The sequence below is a fragment of the Schistocerca piceifrons genome, chromosome 3 (genome assembly GCF_021461385.2).
Source record: "Schistocerca piceifrons isolate TAMUIC-IGC-003096 chromosome 3, iqSchPice1.1, whole genome shotgun sequence".
Lineage (NCBI taxonomy): Eukaryota > Metazoa > Arthropoda > Insecta > Orthoptera > Acrididae > Schistocerca > Schistocerca piceifrons.
This window is the reverse complement of record NC_060140.1, coordinates 489192645-489215332: the sequence shown is the minus strand read 5'-3', so window position 1 is coordinate 489215332 and position 22688 is coordinate 489192645. Positions and strand designations below refer to the sequence as shown.

The 22688-nt window shown below is 41.5% G+C and overlaps 1 protein-coding gene across 1 annotated transcript in view; it reads left to right on the top strand.

Moving 5' to 3' along the window:
* The window catches only part of LOC124788761, a 249014-nt gene that overhangs the window by 102664 nt on the left and 123662 nt on the right, over positions 1–22688 (top strand). The window contains exon 5 of the mRNA XM_047256044.1: positions 13785–13946. Coding sequence (XP_047112000.1) covers positions 13785–13946 — 162 coding nt within the window. The remainder of the gene's footprint in view (positions 1–13784; positions 13947–22688) is intronic.

Below are 22688 nucleotides of genomic sequence, written 5' to 3'. Positions count from 1 at the left end.
AAGCTATGGCAAAACCTCATTTCAGTTTGAGGACTGGTAGATTCCACTGCAATAACAGAGATGAATATTTTTCAAATGAAATGAAAACCTGTTTTAAAAAGAAGGGAATTGATTGTGAGATGAGCACAACAAGCAAATGGAATATGTGAGTGCATGAATGGGAACATTAAAAACAAGGCTCACTTGATGTTGTTGAACAGTAAACTTGAAAAATGTTTTCTGTCAGAAGCAGTACAGACTCCTGTTTTCTTGGTAATCAGAGTGCCAGTGTGTACATTAAAAATGACTGTACCTGCTACTCTGTAGTATGGTGAAATGCCAAAGCTACAGAAACTGTTTGGTTGTGTGGCACAGACATGACTTACTGGAGAAGTAATTGCTGGAAAGTTTGATTCCAGAATAAAGAAGTGCTTCATGGATGGATATTTTGTTAATGGATATCAGCTCTGTTTAATGTATTACAGTGTTTAGGCTGCTCAACGGAGAGGTCATCAGTGAAATTCACTGTCACAGATGCATGAGAGTGTTATCCATAGCACCTGATGTTTGGCGTGAGAACCATTGTCCAACAGCATAAATTGTGCACCACAGTGAGGGCAAAACAGCAACATTGTGGTCGTGCAATAGTTGGAAATGTTGAAATTATGTGCAAAGATAGTCATTGGAATTCATGGATGACCAGTCACAATTTGAAGATTGACAGTATGGCTTCATTAGTGAAGGTCGACAGGTGTAGCATAGGGGAGAACTTGGCAATTGTTGTTGTCTAGTGAGATATTTGTAGTGGCCTTGCAGGTTTGACACGGTTAATAGATGCTATAATAATATGTGAAAGGTACGATAGTCTATTAAAAACACCTTTTGGGAGCCTGAGTATGAGGTTGTAGGGCAATTGTACCATGTCATCTCATAACATTATAAAGTTATTGTCTTTATGTACTTTATGTAGAAAGACTTTAGACACCAAGTGCAGAAGGAGCGGAGGTATGTGGAGGTAAGCAGTGCGTTGCTTGACATGAAAGACCAGGTCAGATAGGTGTGGTGGCATAATTGATGGTTCTTGGAACACAATGTTGGCTGGCAGAGATAGCGTTTTTCCAAATTAGATTTCAGCCACTGTGGCTCTGAGTTCATGTTTTTGTGCTGTGTGGACTCCCAGAAGTACCCAAAATAGTGCCTCAGTCCATAGTCCACCACGGCACATGGGGGCTGCCTTTAATGTGCAGTGCCACTACTCAATAGGACTTTGTAGTGCTTTGGAATCACTTTGTACCTGCCATACTGCACAATTCTAGGAATAGGGCAGATTCAAACTGTGGGCCCTGGTTAGTTGTGGTAGAGTCCATCCCTGGTAGCTGAGTGGTCAGCGCGACGGAATGTCATGCCTAATGGCCTGAGTTCGATTCCTGGCTGGGACAGAGATTTTCTCCACTCAGGGACTGGGTGTTGTGTTGTCCTTATTATCATCATTTCATCCCCATCAACAGCATGTCACTGAAGTGGCGTCAACTCAAAAGACTTGCACCAGACGAATGATCTACCTGACAGGAGGCCCTAGCCACACGGCATTTATTTATATAGTTGTGGTGGATATGAGGTAGCCAAAGCGTGAGATCCTCATTTCAGTAAATACTATGGTAGTAGATTCAGCTGTTATCTCTTTTAGTCATATTGCTTCAGGCCAGTGTGTGACACAATTTATTTCCAGCAGAATGTATCGTTCGCCAGTGGAGACAGGAAGCGGGTTGACAAGGTCAATATTCACATTTCGAAGTGACTTAGGTGCTGTTGCATATAATGTGAAACTTTACTCTTTTAACATAGGTCACATACACAAACATTTCTTCATGTTAGGCCATATGAACCAGTCCACCACCAACTGAGTGGTTTGACAAATGCTGGGGTGAGTCAAATTATGCAGCTGCTTGAAGACAACTCAGCAGAATTGTTGAGGTACAAGGGAATGTGTCCAATCTTGTGAAACATAAACCCCATTGATCTGTAGGTTAATGGATGGGTGATGGATGAGAGCTTTTAACTGTTGATCTTGTTACTATGCCACAGAAAAGTGTTTGTAGTTGAGGTGAGATGGCAAGGTGCTGATGCATGAGAAATAGTCTTTCATAATTTTCTCCATGTCTCTCAGGTGGCAGACATCCATGGTAAGCTCATAAATGTGGTCTAAGTGCCAAAACTGTTGGTGGCAAGAGTCCTTGGATGGGTTGCAAATAGAGTTGGTGAGTGGACGATGATGAGTGTAAATAGTTAGGAAGCATCCTTCTACGTCTTGCATGAAGTAGTGCACTGCTTTGTAGAGTGCTAGTAGTTTCCTGTCATAAGCAGACCACTTGCCTTGTGATGGCATGATCTTGCATGAGAAAAAAATGTAGTAACTGCTGAATGCCCTCCACCATTTGTTGCAGCACAATGCCGATGGTTGAGTCACTCATGTCTGCTGTGCAATAAGGAGGGTGTGCGCCATAGTAATGGCCTGGGATTCAAAAGCAGGCTGCATAGTTGTCCACGTGAGATTGCTTTTGCTGGTTGTGTTCTCAACAGCAAGGGATTGCATTAATGGCGTTTGCAGGGAAGCTGCCTGTGGAAGGTGTCTTCTGCAGAAATGTGCGATGCCTAAGAACCAACATAGTTCTTAATAACCTTGTGATGGTGGCAGTTGCTGAATAGTCTCTATACATTGTGGTGTGGGGTGGGTGCTTGGAGTATTTACAGTTTGTCCAAGGAAGACAACTTCTTTGAATTGAAATTGACATTTCTCTTCATTGATAATGACACCATTGTGAAAGAGGGTATCCAGAACATGTTTGAGTTGCATGTTGTGGGAGGTGTCGTCAAGTGAGAAAATTAAGATATCATTGAGATAAGCATAAAAGAATGGGAAATTGATAGTAGACCATCAAGGAAGTTTGCCATATTTGCATCAGTTGCTTAAGTCTGTGTGGTATAAACATAAACTTGAACAAACCAAAAGGTGTGATAAGAGCCATTTTGTGAATGTCTTCTGGACACCCAGATATTTGTAGATACACTTTCTTACTGTCAGTGACACTAAAAACAGAGGTGCTTGCTAAATAATGGGAATGGGTGAAATCCTGGAAGTTTATTAGCTGTCCATAATGGTCCTTTGTTTTGTTTTTAATGATCAGTTTTGTGGGTTAAACCAGGAACTGCCAGAGGGGCAAACTATCCCAGCCTGTAAGAATGTTCATCCACTGCTCTGCTCTTGCAGCCTGATGTAGATCTGGTGGTAGTTGACATGGTCTGTGATGTACTAGACGGGGGGTCTGGGCATGGTGATAATGTTATGAACTGTTCCATTCTTAACGGCACACTGTATGAACCATTCTCATGGAAATGGGGACAACGGGTGTAGATGGGTGATGATGTGTCGACAGAAGTGCCGACACAGTGTGGTTTGAGGAGAGCAAAATGCACGCTATAAGCTCACGCAGGATAACGTGAGGTCTGAAACAGGATACGTAATGAATACTATAAAGAAAAGTACGTAGCTTCTGGAATACTTAACTTTAATCCATCATATGTATACATCGTTCTTGATGAGCCATGCTTCATACGATAACTATCAATTGCTATGGCGCCTTGCTAGGTCATAGCCATTGACTTAGCTGAAGGCTATTCTAACTATCTTCTCTGCAAATAAACGAGGCTTCGTCAGTGTTGCATCGCTAGCTAAGTCGTCCGTACAATTGGGGCGAGTGCTAGTAAGTCTCTCGAGACCTGCCGTGTGGTGGTGCTCGGTCTGCGATCACTGACAGTGGCGACACGCGGGTCCGACATGTACTAATGGACCGCGGCCGATTTAAAGCTACCACCTAGCAAGTGTGGTGTCTGGCGGTGACACCACAGGTGACATAACTGCTCAAGGTGTTACTGTGCCATGTGGAGTTCCCACTCAATGTCTTTGGATGTAGTCATGTTGTAAGTAAAAATTCGTTTCAGGCATATCAAAATGGAGATGTTAAATGTGCTGAATGCAGTTGATGGTGTGGAGGAAATCCTGAAGGAGCCGATGATGTCGTGTATATCTGTAGCGGGCAGGGGTTACAGTGGTAGGTGGGCTGTGCTGTTACATTGGGCTGCTGAGGGGGCCTGGCTTACAACACTTGTGCAGAGCAGCCACTTGTTGTATGAGTTAGCACACTGCCGGACAGGTTGGTAACCAAATGAAAGTGATAGAGAAAGTCTGCACCAAAAACTGGTTTAGCAACATAAGCGTTGAGAAATGTCCAAGTGAATATATCATTGTGGCTGGTGTTTACTGTGTGGATCTGTGATCCATAGACTCAGATTGTTGTATCATTTGCTGCACAGAGTTGGAGAGACATGTAGGATGGTGTTTGACATGGTGAAGAGGGTGGTGACGTACTGACTTCTGAGCCAGTGTTGAACAGGTATAGTCAGCCACTGATGAAGTTCCATACAAACAGTCTGTTGTTGTGGAAAGATTGGGGAGGATGCAGTCCGTAATTGTCACTGTGGGTGTTTAGGAGACCTAGATATCCTGCACAGTCTGGTACACCTCCTGCAACTATGCATGAAGTTTGGAGAACAATTATGAGTGGAAGTGGCATATTGTGTATGGTACTAGCAAAAGCAATTCTGTGTGAGGGGCATGGTGTGATTGGTGATGCTATGCACAGATGTGAGCAGAATGTCTTTGGTGATGTTCTGCACAGGTATGGGCATGAAACTGATGGTGGGTAAGCAGGGGTTTATTGTGGCTGTGTGAAGTCATCACTTCAACTGAGCATGGAGATGTCAGAGTCAGGCGAGGTCAGCTCAGCTCGTTGTAGGCGGGAGTCCAGTTATGCAGCCATTGTAGTTGCAAGACGTGCTAGCCATAACTTTCATCAACATTGCTTTTTATTGTGTGTGCTGCATGACAGAATATATTTGATCAATGAGTATAAGGCACGCATCCAAAGATCCATGTTAATGCATGACCATGGCCAGTTAGAGTATGTGTGCGTAGGAGGTACCATAAATAATTGCAATGGAATCTCGTCTCTTAAAACTTCATCATAAATGCTGTAATAGATTTCTTCCTGTGGGGAGCATGTGAGGTGGCAGGGTAGAGCTACCTTCGCAGTCTCATATTTGTTTTCTGCTGGGGGGGGGGGGGGGGGGGGGGCAGGGAGGATGAGGATGGTATCACTTACTGATCTGCAAGGTCCCCAAGGTGGCTAAGCAGGGTGACGAATTTCATGCCGTCACTGATGACTTCACTCAAAGCAAAAATGCTGTACACAGTGGTGAACCTCAAAGTTGGTTGATCTTGTCAAAAAGACAGTAGTGTGAGTTGTGTCCTATGACTAATAGGTTGCCAAGGTGACATTTGTATGAGAGAACAGTCAAGCAAGTTTTATCTGTGTGTGCTACAGGATTTTGTGCAGTTGGCAACACAGGAGACAGTGCAGCCAGCTGCATCAGATCCAGAGCAATTGGATTCATTCATGGTGCTGTTGATAGCTCTTCAGATGGGAGTAGATATGAATCCAGCTTGTTGGATTCTTGTAGCTTAGGATTAGAATGGTTTGTGAGTGAAACAGGGTCCTGTGTGGAATCACATAGACCCTTGTCTGTTACACTGCATTGTTCAGCAGTGCTGCCCACCAACCATGTACTGCTTCCCATTGGGGTAAACAACTCCACACAGATGGTCATTTCTTTGCTCTTTATGGTATTTTGTTAGTTGACGAGGAACCCAGCAGGTGCACACCTTTGAGTGCCCCAACTGGTGGATGAATGTGTCAGCATCAGCAAAGAGACACCCAGTTGTGCAGTGAGGTGTTTGACTGTGATCCATTGATTATCTTGAATGAGAGTGTCTACACATTCCAACACTGCAGGTGTCACAGCTGTGTGCAGCCAGCTGGGATGCAGGAGATCAGACAGGTCTGCATGACCCTGTAGCGATGATGACAGATGCCTCACCCAATGAGTCACTGTGCTTTTGTTCACTGCCAGGTCTCCATAGATGTTCTGCAAGCATCTGTCAGTATCTGTGATGCTCTAGTTTTCTGACAAAAGAAACTCAGTGACAGCTCTGTGCTTGAAACACACCTCTATTACAGATGCTATTTTGAAGGCTATGCATAATGTCGCCATCTGTCACTTCAACAACAACTTTAATCTTAGCACAATTCAGTGCACCTTTAACCCATACGGACACAGACTCTGATTCGTGATGATTCCTCTTCCTCAGAAACAGTGGCATGGTAGACATATAACAAGATGTACCATGATCTCTGTTATACACTTCACATATCTGAAATGTGTGATATGCAATAACTTCTCAGCTGTTAGGTCTCCAGCCCTGATAGTCTCCACTTTACCACCATGTAATAGAGCCACAGTGATTAGTTATGCCAGATACTGATTCACCAACAGACACTGACATCTCACAGGAGGAACCATGCCAATGGGAGGTCTGAGACCCACAACTGGCAGCTATATAAGTGATGTTTCTGGTGAGACAGCGTCAATCGTTGAGCAGCCGCACATGCAGCAGCATCGACACAGACTAGTTATGCCACGTTAATTTAGGAGGAGAAGGCGTTCGTGCCTTACATGCTGTAAGGCTATTGATAATATAGCTGTTACTATGAAGAGCGAAGTAGATGTGCAAGTTATTCTGCTTGGTCCTTCAGTGTTTTGTGGATACGTACTCAATTTTACACTTACTGATGCAGATGCTAGTGCACATGGTAATGCTTGGGTTACTGTGGCTCTAGTATGTGGTTGTAAAGTGGAACTATATCAGGGCTGGAGACTTTTAACAGCCGAGAAGTTATTGCTTATTGCACATTTCAGATATGTGAAATGTATAACAGAGATCGTGGTACCACTTATTCTATGTCTACCATGCCATTGGTTCTGAAGACATGGAATTGTCATAAAGTAAATGAATCAGAGTCTGTGTCCATATGGGTTAAAAGTGCACTGAATTGTGCTAAGATTAAAGTTGTTAGTGATGTGACACATTACTATAGAAACTGAAATAAAGTACCTGTCCTTTCCTTATTTGACCTTGAGAAAGTTGTCTCATATACAAGGGGCTGAAGCAGGAACATTCCATGATGTCCCAAGACAAATTTCTCTTTTTTTTTGACCAAAATTAGCCAGGAAAGAAAAAAAATGTGTAGCATTACTCATAGAATGCTCCTCATACATAACAGATAGTGCAGAACCCCACATGATGGAAATATGTTAGATCTAATGGCAACAAATAGACCTGACATCTTTGAGGATGTCCACACCGAAACTGGCATTAATAGCTATGATGCAGCAGTGGAAAAATGATTTCCAAATAATAAAGGATGACTGAAACAAGTAAAAATAATGTGAATGGAGAGATAAAAAAATTACTAACCAAACAGCGGCAGGGGAACACACACAAAAAATGATTTAACGTTTACAAGTTTTCAGAGCCAGTAGCTCCTTCTTCTAGCAGAAGAGCTGAAGGGGAAGGAAAAGGGGTGAAGGAAAAGGACTGGAGAGGCTTAGAGAAAGGGGTAAAGTTCACATAAGTAGTCAGATCAGGTGAGACTTACTGGACTGGATGTGAAGGAAAGATTGATTGTTGGGGAGTGCACCGGACGAGATTTAAAAACATGAGAGCTTAAAGGTAGAAGACAGGGTAATATGCAAGACATATATTGCTTCTAAAACATAATGCACTCGTTAATAAGAGTGAAAAGCTAAGTGCATTGTATGTAACAGAGGTGGGAGGGGGGCAGCAAAAAACAGACAAGTCAGAAAGTAAAATATGTAGAAAACTAAAATGGAGTGAAGGAAGGTGTTTTTACCATGAATAAATGCTGTGATGGAAGGGATTAATGTAAATTAAGGCTGGGTGGGTGTCAAGAACCAAGGAAATGTTGTAGTGCTAGTTTCCACCTGCAGAGTTCTGAGAAACTGGTGTCTGGGGGAAGAATCCAGAAGGTGCATGTGGTGAAACAGGCACCGAGGTCATGATTATCATGTTGTACAACATGCTCTGCAACAGGATATTGTGTGTTGCCTGTATACACCCTCTGCCTATGCACATTCATCCTAACTTATGACTAGGTAGTAGTCATGTCGATGTAAAAGTTTGAACAGTTCTTATATAAAAGCTGGTGTATGACATATGTTGTTTCACAGGTGGCTCTTCCTATGATAGTATATGTTTTGCCAGTGACAAGGCTGGAATAGGTGGTGGTAGAAGGGTGCGTAGGGCAAGCCATGTAATGGGGTTGGTCACCGGGCTAGGAGTCATAGGGTAAGGCGATGGGTGCAGAAGGAGCATAGGGTCCGACAAGGACATTGCGGAGATTGGGAGGGAAACAAAAAGCTATTCTAGGTGTGATGAGCAAAATCTCAGACAGAATGGATCTCACTTCAGGGCATGATTTTAGGAAGTCATGGCCTCGCTGAAGTAGCTGATTGATACATTGAAGACCAGGATAATACTGGGTGACAAGTGATGTGCTCCAAAGTTGTTTTCTGGAGGGATCAGCAGTACCAGGATTGGATGTGATGGCCCAAGAAATCTGCTTCAGAACTAGGCTGTTTTTCATAATTAAGTCCATTGAAGTCTGAAGTGAGAGTGTGGTGTATTGCTGTAAAGCCTCCGCATCCAAACAGATATGTTTCCCTCGAATGCCAAGGCTGTATGGGAGGAAATGTTTGACATGGAAAGGATGGCAACTGTCAAAATGTAAGCCTGTTAGTGGGTTTGATGTGGATGGAAGTGTGTAGCTGGCCTTCAGTGAGGATGAGATCAACATCAAGGAATGCGGCATGGGATTCGAAATAGGATCATGTGAAGTTTAATTGGGAGAAGGTAGTTAGAGATTCCAGGAATTTTAACAGGTCATTCTCACCATGAGTCCATATGGCAAAGGTGTCATCAATGTATCTGAACTAAACCAGGGGCTGAAGGCTTATGGATCCCAAGAAACTCCCCTCCTAGGGACCCATGAAAACGTTGGCATAGGAAGGAGCCATCCTGGTTCCCACACCCATATCCCTGATCTGTTTGCATGTTGACCCATCAAAGGTGAAGTAATCATTAGTAAGTATAAAGTTGATTAACGTGAGCAAGAAGAATGTCATAGGCTTGGAATCAGGTGGATGTTGACTGAGGCAATGTTCAACAGCAGACAGACCATGTACATGGGGAATGTTGGAGCAGAGGGAGATGGCATCAATAGTGACAAGCAAGATGTGTGGTGGGAGTGGGATGGACATGGACTTCAGATGATCTGGGAAATGGTTGGTATCTTTAATACAGGAGGGAAGTCTTTGTACTATGGGTTGGAGGTGTTGATCAACTAAGGTAGATATACATTCAGTGGGTGCTTTGAAGCCAGCAACTTTAGGATGGCCAAGCAGATTGTGTTTGTGGATATTAGGAATAAGGTAAAAGTTGGAGGTGCGTGGTTTGGGTGGGGTAAGAAGTTCGATGGATTGAGGTGTAAGTCCTTGTGAGAGTCTTGAGGCTTTTAGAAGGGACTGCAGGTCAGTTTGAATCACAGGGATGGGTTCTTGATGGAAGATGCTGTATGTACAGGTGTCGAACAGCTGGCATAGACCTTCAGTAACATACTCCTGTCAGTCAAGTATCACAGTGGTAGATCATTAGTCTGATGGGAGGATAATGATAGAGTCATCACCTTTTAGGGACTATAGAGCTTGAAGTTCTGGAGAGGATAGGTTAGGGTCAATTTGTAGGGACCTGAGGAAAGGTTGTGAAGCAATGCTGGATGTGAGGAATTCTTGGAAGGCTTGCAAGGGATGATTAGAGGTAGTGGTTACAGAAAATGCACTTAGCTTTTCACTCTTATTATCTAGTGCATGATATTTTAGTAGTAATCTCTGTCTTGCATATTACCCTGTCTTCTACCTTTAAGCTCTCATGTTTTCAAATCTCATCCAGTGCCCTCCCCAACAATTGGTTTTTCCTTCTCATCCCATCCGGTAAGTCTCATCTGACCATGGATTCTGGGCTACTTTTATGAACTTCACTCCTTTCCCTAATCCTCTCCTGTCTTTTTTCTTCACCCATCTTCCTTCTTCTTCAACTGTTCTGCTAGAAGAAAGAGCCACTGGCTCCGAAAGTTCGTAAACATTAAATTATTTTGTATGCCACCGCTTGGCGAGTAGATTTTTTATCTATCCATTTGCATTATATTGTGAATAATTGATTATTTTCATTGTTATAAAACAATTAGAATAATATCTATGTTCATTAAGTTAGGTAGAAAAGCACTAGTGTCATATTTCAGTGAGAAGCTTGAAACTCTCAGTTCAGGACAGATGCAGTGCTTCAAGTCATTATCCTGGTAAAACTTAAACATGTTTGATACCCCCATTTTATCAGCACTTATGTGCAAATTGTTTTTTAATTTGTTCACATATATCTATTTGTTGATACTGTTGATGAACACTAATTTGTCCAAACCAAGTTTGAATATACAATCTGAGAAAAGAACACTGCCACCTCCATGCTTCGTTTTATCAGTAAAAATGATGTCACTCCACCATATTTCTTCCTTTCTAATAGACTGTTTAACAAAGTCCAGTCCCTTCTTTTGATTCTGTTCATTCACATAAAGTTTCTTCCTGCCCACTCTTCCATTGTAGCCACTATTTTTTGATTCTCAGTGAATTGTTTGAGGATGTGCCTCCTTTCCAGTCTCATTTATAAGCTCTCTTGCTAACCTTTATGCATTGAGTGTAGGATCCTTCTTTATTTTTCATATTAGGTTCCTCTTATCACATGCATCCAATTTCTTTGGTTGGCCTTTTTGAGGTACAGAGTCTATACAGTCCTTGTACTTTAATTGTCTGATGATATCTGCCACAGTACTCTTACTCATTATGAACATGGTAGCAACTTGTCAATATCATTTACCTTTCACATTATGAACAATCACTAATTGTCATATATCAAAACTGGTATTGGTTTTGCATGTATTGTACCATTTGAATAATTTACCACCTTATAAACAAACACTGTCTTCTAACTCAGATTATATAACTTTACACGTTTGTTAAAAACAAGTGCTGTTGCCACCTGTCTGAATATTAAAGTAATGCGAAAACTGAACAGTATTATGAGAAAGAAAGTTGCTGCTCACCATATAGTGGAGATTCTGAGTTGCAGATAGGCACAATAAAAAAAACTCTCACAATTAAAGCTTTTGGCCATAGGCCTTCGTCAACATTACACACACACACACACACACACACACACACACACACAGACGCGCGCGCGCGCGCGTGCAAATGCAACTCACACACAGGACTGCAGTATCAGGCAAATGAAACCACACTGCAAGCAGCAACACCAGTGCATGATGGGAGTGGCGGCTGTGTTGGGGTAAGGAGGAGGCTGGGGCGGGGAGGGCGAGGGATAATATGTTGAGGGTGCTAGACAGTGAAGTGCTACATGTTAGACGGAGGGCAGGGGAGAGGTGGAGAGGGGCGGGGGGGGGGGGGGAGTAGCAAAAGAGGAGAGAAATAAAAAGACTGTCTGAGGTGGTGGAATGATGGTTGTGTAGTGCTAGAATGGGAACAGGAACGGGGCTGGATGAGTGAGGACAGTGGCTAACGAAGGTTGAGGCCAGGAGGGTTACGGGAACATGGGATGTATTACAGGGAAAGTTCCCACCTGCTCAATTCAGAAAAGTTGTTGTTGGTGGGAAGGATCCATATGACACAGGTTGTGAATCAGTCATTGAAATGAAGGATGTCGTACTGGGCAGCATGCTCAGCAACAGGGTGGTCCACTTGTTTCTTGGCCACAGTTTGTTGGTGGCCATTCATGTGGACAGACAGTTTGTTGGTTGTCATGCCTACATAGAATGCAGCACAGTTGTTGCAACTTAGCTTGTAGGTCACATGACTTGTTTCACAGATAGCCCTGCCTTTGATGGGATAGGTGATGTTAGTGACCGGACTGGAGTAGGTGGTTGTGGGAGGATGTATGGAACAGGTCTTGCATCTAGGTCTATTACAGGGGTATGAGCCATGAGGTAAGGGGTTGGGAGCAGGGGTTGTGTAAGGATCAATGAGTATATTGTGTAGGTTTGGTGGACAGCGGAATACCACTGTGGGAGGGGTGGGAAGGAAAGTGGGCAGGACATTGCTCATTTCAGGGCATGATGAGAGGTAGTCGAAACCCTGGCAGAGAATGTAATTCAGTTGCTCCAGTCCTGGGTGGTACTGAGTTACGAGGCGAATGCTCCTATGTGTCCGGATGGAGGGTCATTGGGATACGGTGGGAGACTGGAAAGATAAGGCACAGGAGATCTTCACAACCTGTGCCATATGGATTCTTCCCAGCAACACCAGCTTTTCTGAATTGGGCAGGTGGGAACTTTCCTTGCAGTACATTCTATATTCCCATCACCCTCTTGGTCTCAACCTTCATTAGTCACTGTCATCACCCATCCATCCCCTTCCCTGTTCCCATTCCAACACCACACAGCCGTCATTCTACCACCACAGCCAGTCTTTTTGTTTCTCTCCTTTTCTGCTTCTTCCCCCTCCCCCTGCCCCTTCTCCACCTCTCCCCTGCAGCAATTCACTGTCCGCCATCCCCACCATAGTATCCCTCCCCCTCACCGTCCCAACCTCCTCGTTACCCCCCACCCAGTCACCATTCCCATAATGCGCTGGTGCTGCTGCTCGCAGTGTGGTTTCAGTTGTCTGATACTGCAGTCATTTGTGTGAGTTGGGTTTGCGTGTGTGTGTGTGTGTGTGTGTGTGTGTGTGTGTGTGTGTGTGTGTGTGTGTCTGTTGTTGATGAAAGCCAATGGCTGACAGCTTTAATTGTGAAAGTCTTTTTGTTGTGCCTATCTCTGCAACTCAGCATCTCTGCTACTTGGTTAGTAGCAACTTTCCTTCTCATAATACTGTTACAGTCCATCCTAGATTTGCCATTATTTGAAAACTGAACAGTGTTTTATTTAAACAGTATTATTTAACAACTGTTACAAGTTGTATAAAAAGGTTAATACTATTATTTACTGAGTAACTACCTTAATATAACACTTGATTATTTTTTTTATTTTTGTTGTGTTAAAAGTGAAGTTATGATGCTGCAGAGCAATAATCTCAAAGTATCCGAATATTAATGTTACTCACTGTACATTGTCCTATCCGTCTGTTTACCAGCTTCTGTTTGTTTCAGTAGAATTCCTCTGCTTTCTTTCCCATTGTATGTCATGCAGTTTTCTGTGTTCACTTTTTAGAAATTTGGCATCTTAGTCTTTCACCTAAGTATTGTAATAGAGTTAAAATATTTACAGATGCAGCATTTCAGACTTCAGTTATGTAATGACTCAACCTTTGGCTTCTAGAACAAACACAATCTATACCTCACCAGCCTTACATTTCTTTTCAGTCATTGTCATTATTGTGTTTGATGTTTTGGGCATACTGGCTATTTTCCTTTTTAATTTCTGTTACAGCATTTTCCAAATATGCATTGCTAACATTTTGATGTTATACCAATAGAGCCTATAACTTTTGTTCATGCTTAGACACAATCTTAAATTATTTACACAGTCTACTTTTACATAAAGGAGTTATTGTTACAGAAGTTATTTAAGTATCACAACTTTTTTGTGATTCCTTCAATATTTGCTGACAGACATATTGATATTTTCATAAACTTAACTTCCTATGATTTGCAGAGATGTTCATACAGTTTGTTTGTATCTGCAGCTGTGTTCTTTATAATATTTTGTCAGGTTACAGTCAGACCCTGCAAAGGAATATGAAGTGGAAGTTGAAGGAGACTGGGTATCAGACCTACCATATTTCAATTTTGATACAGATTTAGCTGCATCAGCAATTGCTAGAACGATTGCTACTGAAAAATGGACAAAGCAGTACTTCAATAATCTTAAAATGTAAGTAAATAACGTGAAGTAATCATCTTAATATGAATTGGCTTAAGTTATGTTTTCAAATATTTGTCACAGATGTTTTAAAAAATTATCTGAAATAAAACACCAACCTGCCACAAATTTGTTTTCAATCTCAATTTAAAGGTGTGTCATAAACAGTTTTGGAGTTTAGGTTCAATGCTGCTACCTGATGCTGGATGACAACTTTTCTGCTTTGCACACCACTGCTATTGCCCTCTCAGATACCTCTATTGCATACAGTCCACTGGAGTGGACATTACATACCCACTGGTGCCACCTAGCAGCCAGTGAGAGTTTTACTTGGGCTGTTGTTGATCTGAGAATTGGCATGTGTCGGCAAGATGGCACCTGAGAAAAAAGGTCTTGTACATATGTTCACAACTGAAGTAGATTTGTTCTGTGGAAGGCATGAAGGCATTTGAAAGTAGTAATATTAATGAGATGGTCTGTACACATTACCACATTGTATTATCACTGAGAATGAATTATAAACATATTTCTACTACCATGGGCTCTGAACATGTGTGTCATTATTGTGACAATGTATGGAAACCATTAGTCGCCATTTACTTCTACTTCAGGACATACTGTATCTACCAGAGGATAGTGGAACAGGCCAAAAATATTATCGACCCAGAAAATAGTTCAAGTTCAGAGGAATTGAAGAAGAGATTGAGTCTCCTACTATTCTTCCATGCTTTGTGACTACTGCACCAGTTCAGAGAAGTAATAGACAAGTGAATAGTACATGAACTATGTCAGACAGTTGTTTCTACATATCTGTTCCCGTATTCTTTGGGGACCACAAAATAAAACTAGATCAGAAGGCACTTGTTGGCATTTTCATGCCTCTATTCTCTTCTGCTTTGATGGAAACCATTGTTTGCCAGCTAATCTGCATGCAACAAAAATGGAAATGAAGAACTGTGTCTTATTGTGCCAGATTTTGCAGAAGTTCTTGGGTATAAATGTAATCATGTATTATGTCAAATAACCTAGGATTAGGTCCTATTTGTGTTTAGAGGCTGCATTCAAAACTGATCTGATTGTGAGCAGCATGAGAGTCGGTCAGTTTGAGATAAACAACAACAGTGCACAAGGAGTAGAAAATATGATCAACTGTACAAGATTCACCCTGTTTCAGATTCCCTTCAGAGTTCATTTCTACAAGCACCTGATGTAGAACACAGTCTGTTGATAACCAAACTACAAATTAGAGGCCAACATGCATTGAAGCAATATAAAGCAGGGAAACCTGAACTATGAGGCCTCAAGATATGGGTTCTTGCAGGTAGCTCATAATATGTGCACAGATTTGAAGTTTACCAGGAAGCAGTGGAAGAAGAGAAATGGTCAGTGAGTTTTGAGCCTGTGCAGATGTTATCTTGAGACTGTGATGATCTAGAACACAAAAACCATAAAGTGTTTTTCAATAATTGGTTCACAAATAATCCTCTGCTACAGGAACTGTAGAATATGAAATATATGCCACAGTAATGTGTTGACCAAATAGGCTCCAAGGAGCTCAATCCGTGATACTTCCTGAAAACTAACTGAGGAAAAAAGGCCAAGAAGCAGTTTCAACAGTAATAAATGATAGTTGTTTTACAATTACTTGCTGGCTTCACAGCTCTGTTGTTTATGTGGCTTCAGCAAGCATTGGTAACCAGTAACAGGATGCTGCAAAGTGAACGAGCAAGAAAGAAGAAATTATTGACATTTTTCATCACATGTTGTTGCTTACTACAATTCGTACATTGAAGGTGTTGATGTAATGGACTAATGTTTGGCATTGTATGTGCACCAGCACCACAAGAAACATTGGTACCTGTGAGTATTTGTGATTTTCTCGATATGTGTGTAATAAATTGCTGGTTCATATATAGGGCAAAGAAAAATAATTTAACTCTTTTATATTTATGGTGTTCACAGCAAGAGCACTAATAAAGATTAGTTATCATGATGCGAGTATTGTAAAAAGAGGCAGGTCAATTCTACCTCCACCTAAAGTAAACCAATACCAAGTGAACAGAACAGCAGATGAAATATTTCATGCAGAGAATCTTTGGCCAAAACTCGCAGAAGTCAAAAATGCAAACCACTGCCATTAGAAATTTGTGGAAGGAAAACAAAATATAAAGTGTTTGTATCATATGTAAAGAACTAGTGTGTTCTAATAGTTTTGAAAATTTTCCCATCCTACATGGTTTAACTATTTTTATAAAAGCATGCATTATTGCATAGTGTTAACTGTGATGGACATAATTAAAATTTGTGATGTAGTCATTTGATAACTTGTAAATGCCATTTGTTAAAATTAATCATGCATTCAATTTTATTTCCTTTCAAATTAAGTCGGGCAAGAAGCTGTTACGACAGGCTGAAAATGATGTTACATTTTGTGATTACAGAATAGCTATTACAGACAGAACTTTTAATAAGTGTTTAACTGATTTCTGTAGGTTTCATTACTTTTAAAACATATTTTCCATCCACTGAACGACATCACACCACTAACAGACTAAAATATGAAGCTTCAAAAAACAAGCACCTGAAAACTATCTATAGATGAATATTCTCAATCTAAATCTAGTCATGCGGCCCCTGTGACTGTCACTTATTTTTTGGTTTTGCTTTTATTTAATACTTCAAAAAAACTATCTCCATGTTAATTACTGTAATGATGCACAGCAACACACCATTTAGCAAATGGATGTTATTAGGCATCTCTACCAATTCAAAATAAAATTAAAAACTTTTATTTATTTTATTTACATTTCTTTTTACACATAATCATCAAATAATGACTTTTCCAAACATTATATTTATGTACATAGGTTAATACATAATGCCATATTTATGTAAAAAGATGAATGCATTATACCTAAAAACAAAGATGATGTGACTTACCAAATGAAAGCGCTGCAGGTCGATAGACACACAAATAAACACAAACATACACACAAAATTCAAGATTTCACAACCAACGGTTACTTCATCAGGAAAGAGGGAAGGAGAGGGAAAGACGAAAGGATGTGGGTTTTAAGGAAGAGGGTAAGGAGTCATTCCAATCCCGGGAGCGGAAAGACTTACCTTAGGGGGAAAAAAGGACAGGTATAAACACACACACACACACACCCATATCCATCCGCCATACACAGACACAAGCAGACATTTGTAAAGGCAAAGAGTTTGGGCAGAGATATCAGTCGAGGCGGAAGTACAGAGGCAAAGATGTTGTTGAAAGACAGGTGAGGTATGAGCGGCGGCAACTTGAAATTAGCGGAGGTTGAGGCCCGGCGGATAACGAGAAGAGAGGATATACTGAAGGGCAAGTTCCCATCTCCGGAGTTTTGACAGGTTGGTGTTAGTGGGAAGTATCCAGATAACCTGGATGGTGTAACACTGTGCCAAGATGTGCTGGCCGTGCACCGAGGCATGTTTAGCCACAGGGTGATCCTCATTACCAACAAACACTGTCTGCCTGTGTCCATTCATGCGAACGGACAGTTTGTTGCTGGTCATTCCCACATAGAAAGCTTCACAGTGTAGGCAGGTCAGTTGGTAAATCACGTGGGTGCTTTCACACGTGGCTCTGCCTTTGATCGTGTACACCTTCCGGGTTACAGGACTGGAGTAAGTGGTGGTGGGAGGGTGCATGGGACAGGTTTTACACCGGGGACAGTTACAGGGGTAGGAGCCAGAGGGTAGGGAAGGTGGTTTGGGGATTTCATAGGGATGAACTAAGGGGTTACGAAGGTTAGGTGGACGGCGGAAAGACACTCTTGGTGGAGTGGGGAGGATTCCATGAAGGATAGATCTCATTTCAGGGCAGGATTTGAGGAAGTCGTATCCCTGCTGGAGAGCCACATTTAGAGTCTGATCCAGTCCCGGAAAGTATCCTGTTACAAATGGTGCGCTTTTGTGGTTCTTCTGTGGGAGGTTCTGGGTTTGAGGGGGTGAGGAAGTGGCTCTGGTTATTTGCTTCTGTACCAGGTCGGGAGGGTAGTTGCGTGATGCGAAATCTGTTTCCAGTTTGTTGGTGTAATGGTTCAGGGATTCCAGACTGGAGCAGGTTCATTTGCCATGAAGACCTAGGCTGTAGGGAAGGGACCGTTTGATGTGGAATGGGTGGCAGCTGTCATAATGGAGGTACTGTTGCTTGTTGGTGGGTTTGATGTGGACGGACGTGTGAAGCTGGCCATTGGACAGATGGAGGTCAACGTCAAGGAAAGTGGCATGGGATTTGGAGTAGGACCAGGTGAATCTGATGGAAACAAAGGAGTTGAGGTTGGAGAGGAAATTCTGGAGTTCTTCTCCACTGTGAGTCCAGATCATGAAGATGTCATCAATAAATCTGTACCAAACTTTGGGTTGGCAGGCCTGGGTAACCAAGATGGCTTCCTCTAAGTGACCCATGAATAGGTTGGCATACGAGGGGGCCATCCTGGTACCCATGGCTGTTCCCTTTAATTGTTGGTATGTCTGGCCTTCAAAAGTGAAGAAGTTGTGGGTCAGGATGAAGCTGGCTAAGGTAATGAGGAAAGAGGTTTTAGGTAGGGTGGCAGGTGATTGGCGTGAAAGGAAGTGCTCCATCACAGCGAGGCCCTGGATGCGCGGAATATTTGTGTATAAGGAAGTGGCATCAGTGGTTACAAGGATGGTTTCCGGGGTAACAGATTGGGTAAGGATTCCAGGCGTTCGAGAAAGTGGTTGGTGTCTTTGATGAAGGATGGGAGACTGCATGTAATGGGTGGAATGTTTCCCTCCATTATATCCAGATGAATGCATTATATTATTTATGCAGACATAACTGTTTTGACAAATTACAGACTACATATTTAGGTAATTGTTTCCACTCTTATGAAAAAATTTTATATTCTGGCTCTAACTTGTAGTTTCTACTGTCCAGATTAAGTCATTACATACTCTGTAGTTGCTTTTGTATCTTCTTTCACTGCTTACAGAAATCAATATCAGATAACAACTTGCAGTTTCTGCTGTCAAGATCAATTTGGTTTCAAAGGCTAAGGAGCCCAGAATTCATTCAGGGTATCTAGAGATTCATTTATAAAAATATTATGTAATTTTAACTGTCTCTTATGGATTTGGCAATTTTTCCTACCACATTTAACCATTGACATATGTGGTACACTTCCCTAACTGATATAAAGAGGTGCACAATTAATGTAGCCAAAATGATTTAGTATGATACCCTTTACTGATACAGAGAGGACTACAACACAACAACACTTCCAATAGAACTGTAGTGGGTCTTAGTTGCACTGCTCACAGATACTCTACTCTGCTGTGGAAACTATCTGGTCAGTGGTGCCGCTAGCACTGATATTCCCAATGTCCATATTCCCAATGTCCAGTCAAGAGCCCCCCCCCCCCCTTTTCCACCAAAGTATGGTATGCTGGGGGAAGTGATGATTGGTAAGTGTCATCAGTCATGGGAACCATGCAGAGTTGCACATGACCAGATGTGTTGTGGCCAGCTGCAAAGCAAGATATGAGTGAACTGTTTCTCAGCATCTAGTTGGTAGTGGTGGTGCAGAGGTGGTACCATATCAAGTAAGAAGGAGACTGGTTGGCGAGACCAAATCAGGCATAGGCGGTAACTGTGGATGAGCCAGCATGGATGGTGCATCAGAGGATAGTGGCATTGGAATTGACGGCAGGGCCTGAGGTAACAACTGAAGAGAAGCCTGTGCTGGTGTGGTAATGGTGTATGTGCCATCTGCCATCAAATGTGAGATTATAGCTCCATAGACAACGCATTCCAGTAATCAAAAGACAAGGTTGATGTTGTGGACTATCCATGCGGTAAATGTGTCGGGAGTGTTGTGACATTAATCTACTATGAAGTCATCAACAAGTTTGATGCTGACACTATAGGATCAAAGTCATGGACATCGAGGGGATGACTGCCAGGTCATCACATAGCATAAATGCCTGATGTTACTGGGAGAGTTGTTGTCTTCATCATTGTATGAGGTGTCAGAATTTATAGGCCAAGGAGTGACAAAGTCATGGAGGACCTGTGCCGCTATCAGTCTGTACAAGGAGGCAATCATTGTTTTTCCATTGAGCAAGAAGTTGAAGGTATGTGGACCAGGCTTGACAATGGAAAATGGACTCGAATAAGATGGTTGTAGTGCTGGCCAGATTGTGTAGCATTACATAGTTGCAATCTGAGAGCAACTTGTGTATGAAGATTTGGGGCAGTGTAAGCAGTAGGTGGTCGATTCTGTGAATTGTGTATGTGGTACTTCACCTGCTGCAGTAACACTGGTAGGTCTGCCATGTCAGGAGTTGGTGTTGAGAGGACAGACCCCACTGGTTGCATAATGGACTTGCTGTACAGGACTTCCACAAGGGAAGCCCGTAGGTCCTCCTTAAACATCATACAAAGGCCTCTACCCATGTCAAGTATAAGTAGAAGCAGAAGTAGAAGTGTATTGTCTCATAACATAGAGATTCAAGCCATTGACTTAAAGTACAGGAGACTCGTCAAAACACAAAAACTGGTTTAAATTATCCTTATAACACCAGTAATATAATATACAACACTGAATAATTACTTAATTAAGCAATTAATAATTTTTCTTCAAAAGTGACAGACTTTTAAGGTTAAACATCCTAAGTACCTGCTCTCTCCTGCTCAAATTTTCAGGTTGTCATTTATGAATTCTTCTACTGAATAGTAACATTTCTGCACTAGTTTCTCATATGAGGATTTCTTTCAGTGTTTCTAAATTTATGCTGAGCAATTCTCTTCCTTTCACTTTGTTATAAATTTTCATACATGTATAATGTGGAGCTTGAGCAATAAAGTTTCAAATGGTGGGTGGACAGCAAAAATTATTTTGATTTCTGGTGTTGTAATCATGTTGAAAATGATTTGCTACAAATAAATGAGGGTTACTGTGTACATAGATAATCAGCTCATATATGTATAGTGATGGAACACTTGCTATATTTAGATTTTTTAGGAGTGGGCGACATAATTTTCTTCACCCTACATTGTGCAAGTTTTAGCATTCGACATATATGGTTTGAGTTACCTTAAAATCCAATTCCATACCTTATTACTGACTCAAAGTAGTTGTGATATACTACTTTTCTTATGCCCATACTGGTAGCATTGTACAATATTCTCATTGCAAATGCTAGGCTTTTTAATTTATTTACAAGGTACTGTATATGTGATCCCCATGATAGATTTTTATCTAGTTGCATTCCTAGGAATTTCACACAGCTAGCTTCCTGCAAATCCTGGTTTCTGTGACTGACCTGAATATCATTTAATTTTGCTTGTTTTGTTTTAAACTGCATTAACTGAGTCTTTTCCATGTTTAATTTTGACCCATTTCAATCAAACCAGTTATCTAATTTTTGTAAAGTATATAATACAGTTTGTTGAATTTGAACAGTACTGCTACTTCCAATGATTAATGATGTGTCATCTGCAAATAAAACTGTGTGACACCCAATATTAAGTGGCAGATCATTTATGTAAAACAAAAACGGAATGGGACCTAAGACAGAACCTTGGGGTACTCCATGTGAAATGGTTTTCTATTTTGAAGTATAAGTTCCTTTCTCTGATGTTATAACCTCTCTTTGTCTCTGGTTGGTTCCATAGAATTTAAACCATTCTAATACCATGCCCCTAAGTCCATACTTTTCCAGTTTACAGAGTAGCAAGGAGTGATTCACACTATCAAAGGCCTTTGAGAGGTCCCAAAAAAATTCATGTGGCATGCAGTGAGTTGGCTAGAGATGAGCTAATTTTATCAACAAAATTATTTATAGCAGATACTGTGGTTTTGCCTTTTTGAAATCCATACTGATTTTTTGAGATTATTTTAAATTTTTCTATGGCATTTTGAATTTGTATGCTGACTATCTTTTCAAATATTTTTGATAGTGATGGAAGAAGATAGAGTGGGCGATAGTTTCCCATATGTTCTTTTGCACCTTTTTTGAATAGTGGCTTAACTACTCTTCTTGAAGGGATTGGTTAACTATAGTAGTTAGGCCTCTACCAACAGTCCACCATGGCACATGAGTGCAATGTTCAGAGGGCAATGCTACCATTCCACAAGCCCATTAGCCTGTGAATGGTATGCGGTTTTATGATTGTGAGTAATGTCACAGAGCTGGCAGTGTGCATCAAACAGAGATGATCCAAATTGGCTCCCTTGGTCTGTGGTAACTGTTTCTGGGCAATCGAAGTGAGATGACCTCGTGTCGATGAAAGCTCAAGCAGTGGGTTCCACTGTGATGTCTATCAGAGGCATGACTTCGACCCAGAATGAGACTTGATTAGTTATTAACAGAATGTATTTGTAGTTTTCTGATTCCAGCAGGGGGCTTACAAGGTTGAGGTGCACATCTCAAAATTGTGCATGAGATATATCGAAGTGACTGAGAGGGGACTGCATATGCCAGTCAACCTTTCTATATTGGTGTACCAGGCAAGCTTGTGACTAGATGCGGCACTCAGTTGATCTTAGCCAAATGGACAGTTTGGTTATGAGATGTACCATTGGTTGAACCATCAGGCGAGTCAGGTTGTAAAGCTTATCAAACACTGGTCAGCTCATGAGCGTGGCAATGAGACATCAAATTCTGTTCTGTTAAAAATCACAGATAATGTGGACATCAGTGCCAGGAATTACTTACCATTCACTGTGAAGATTAGAGTGTCACTGT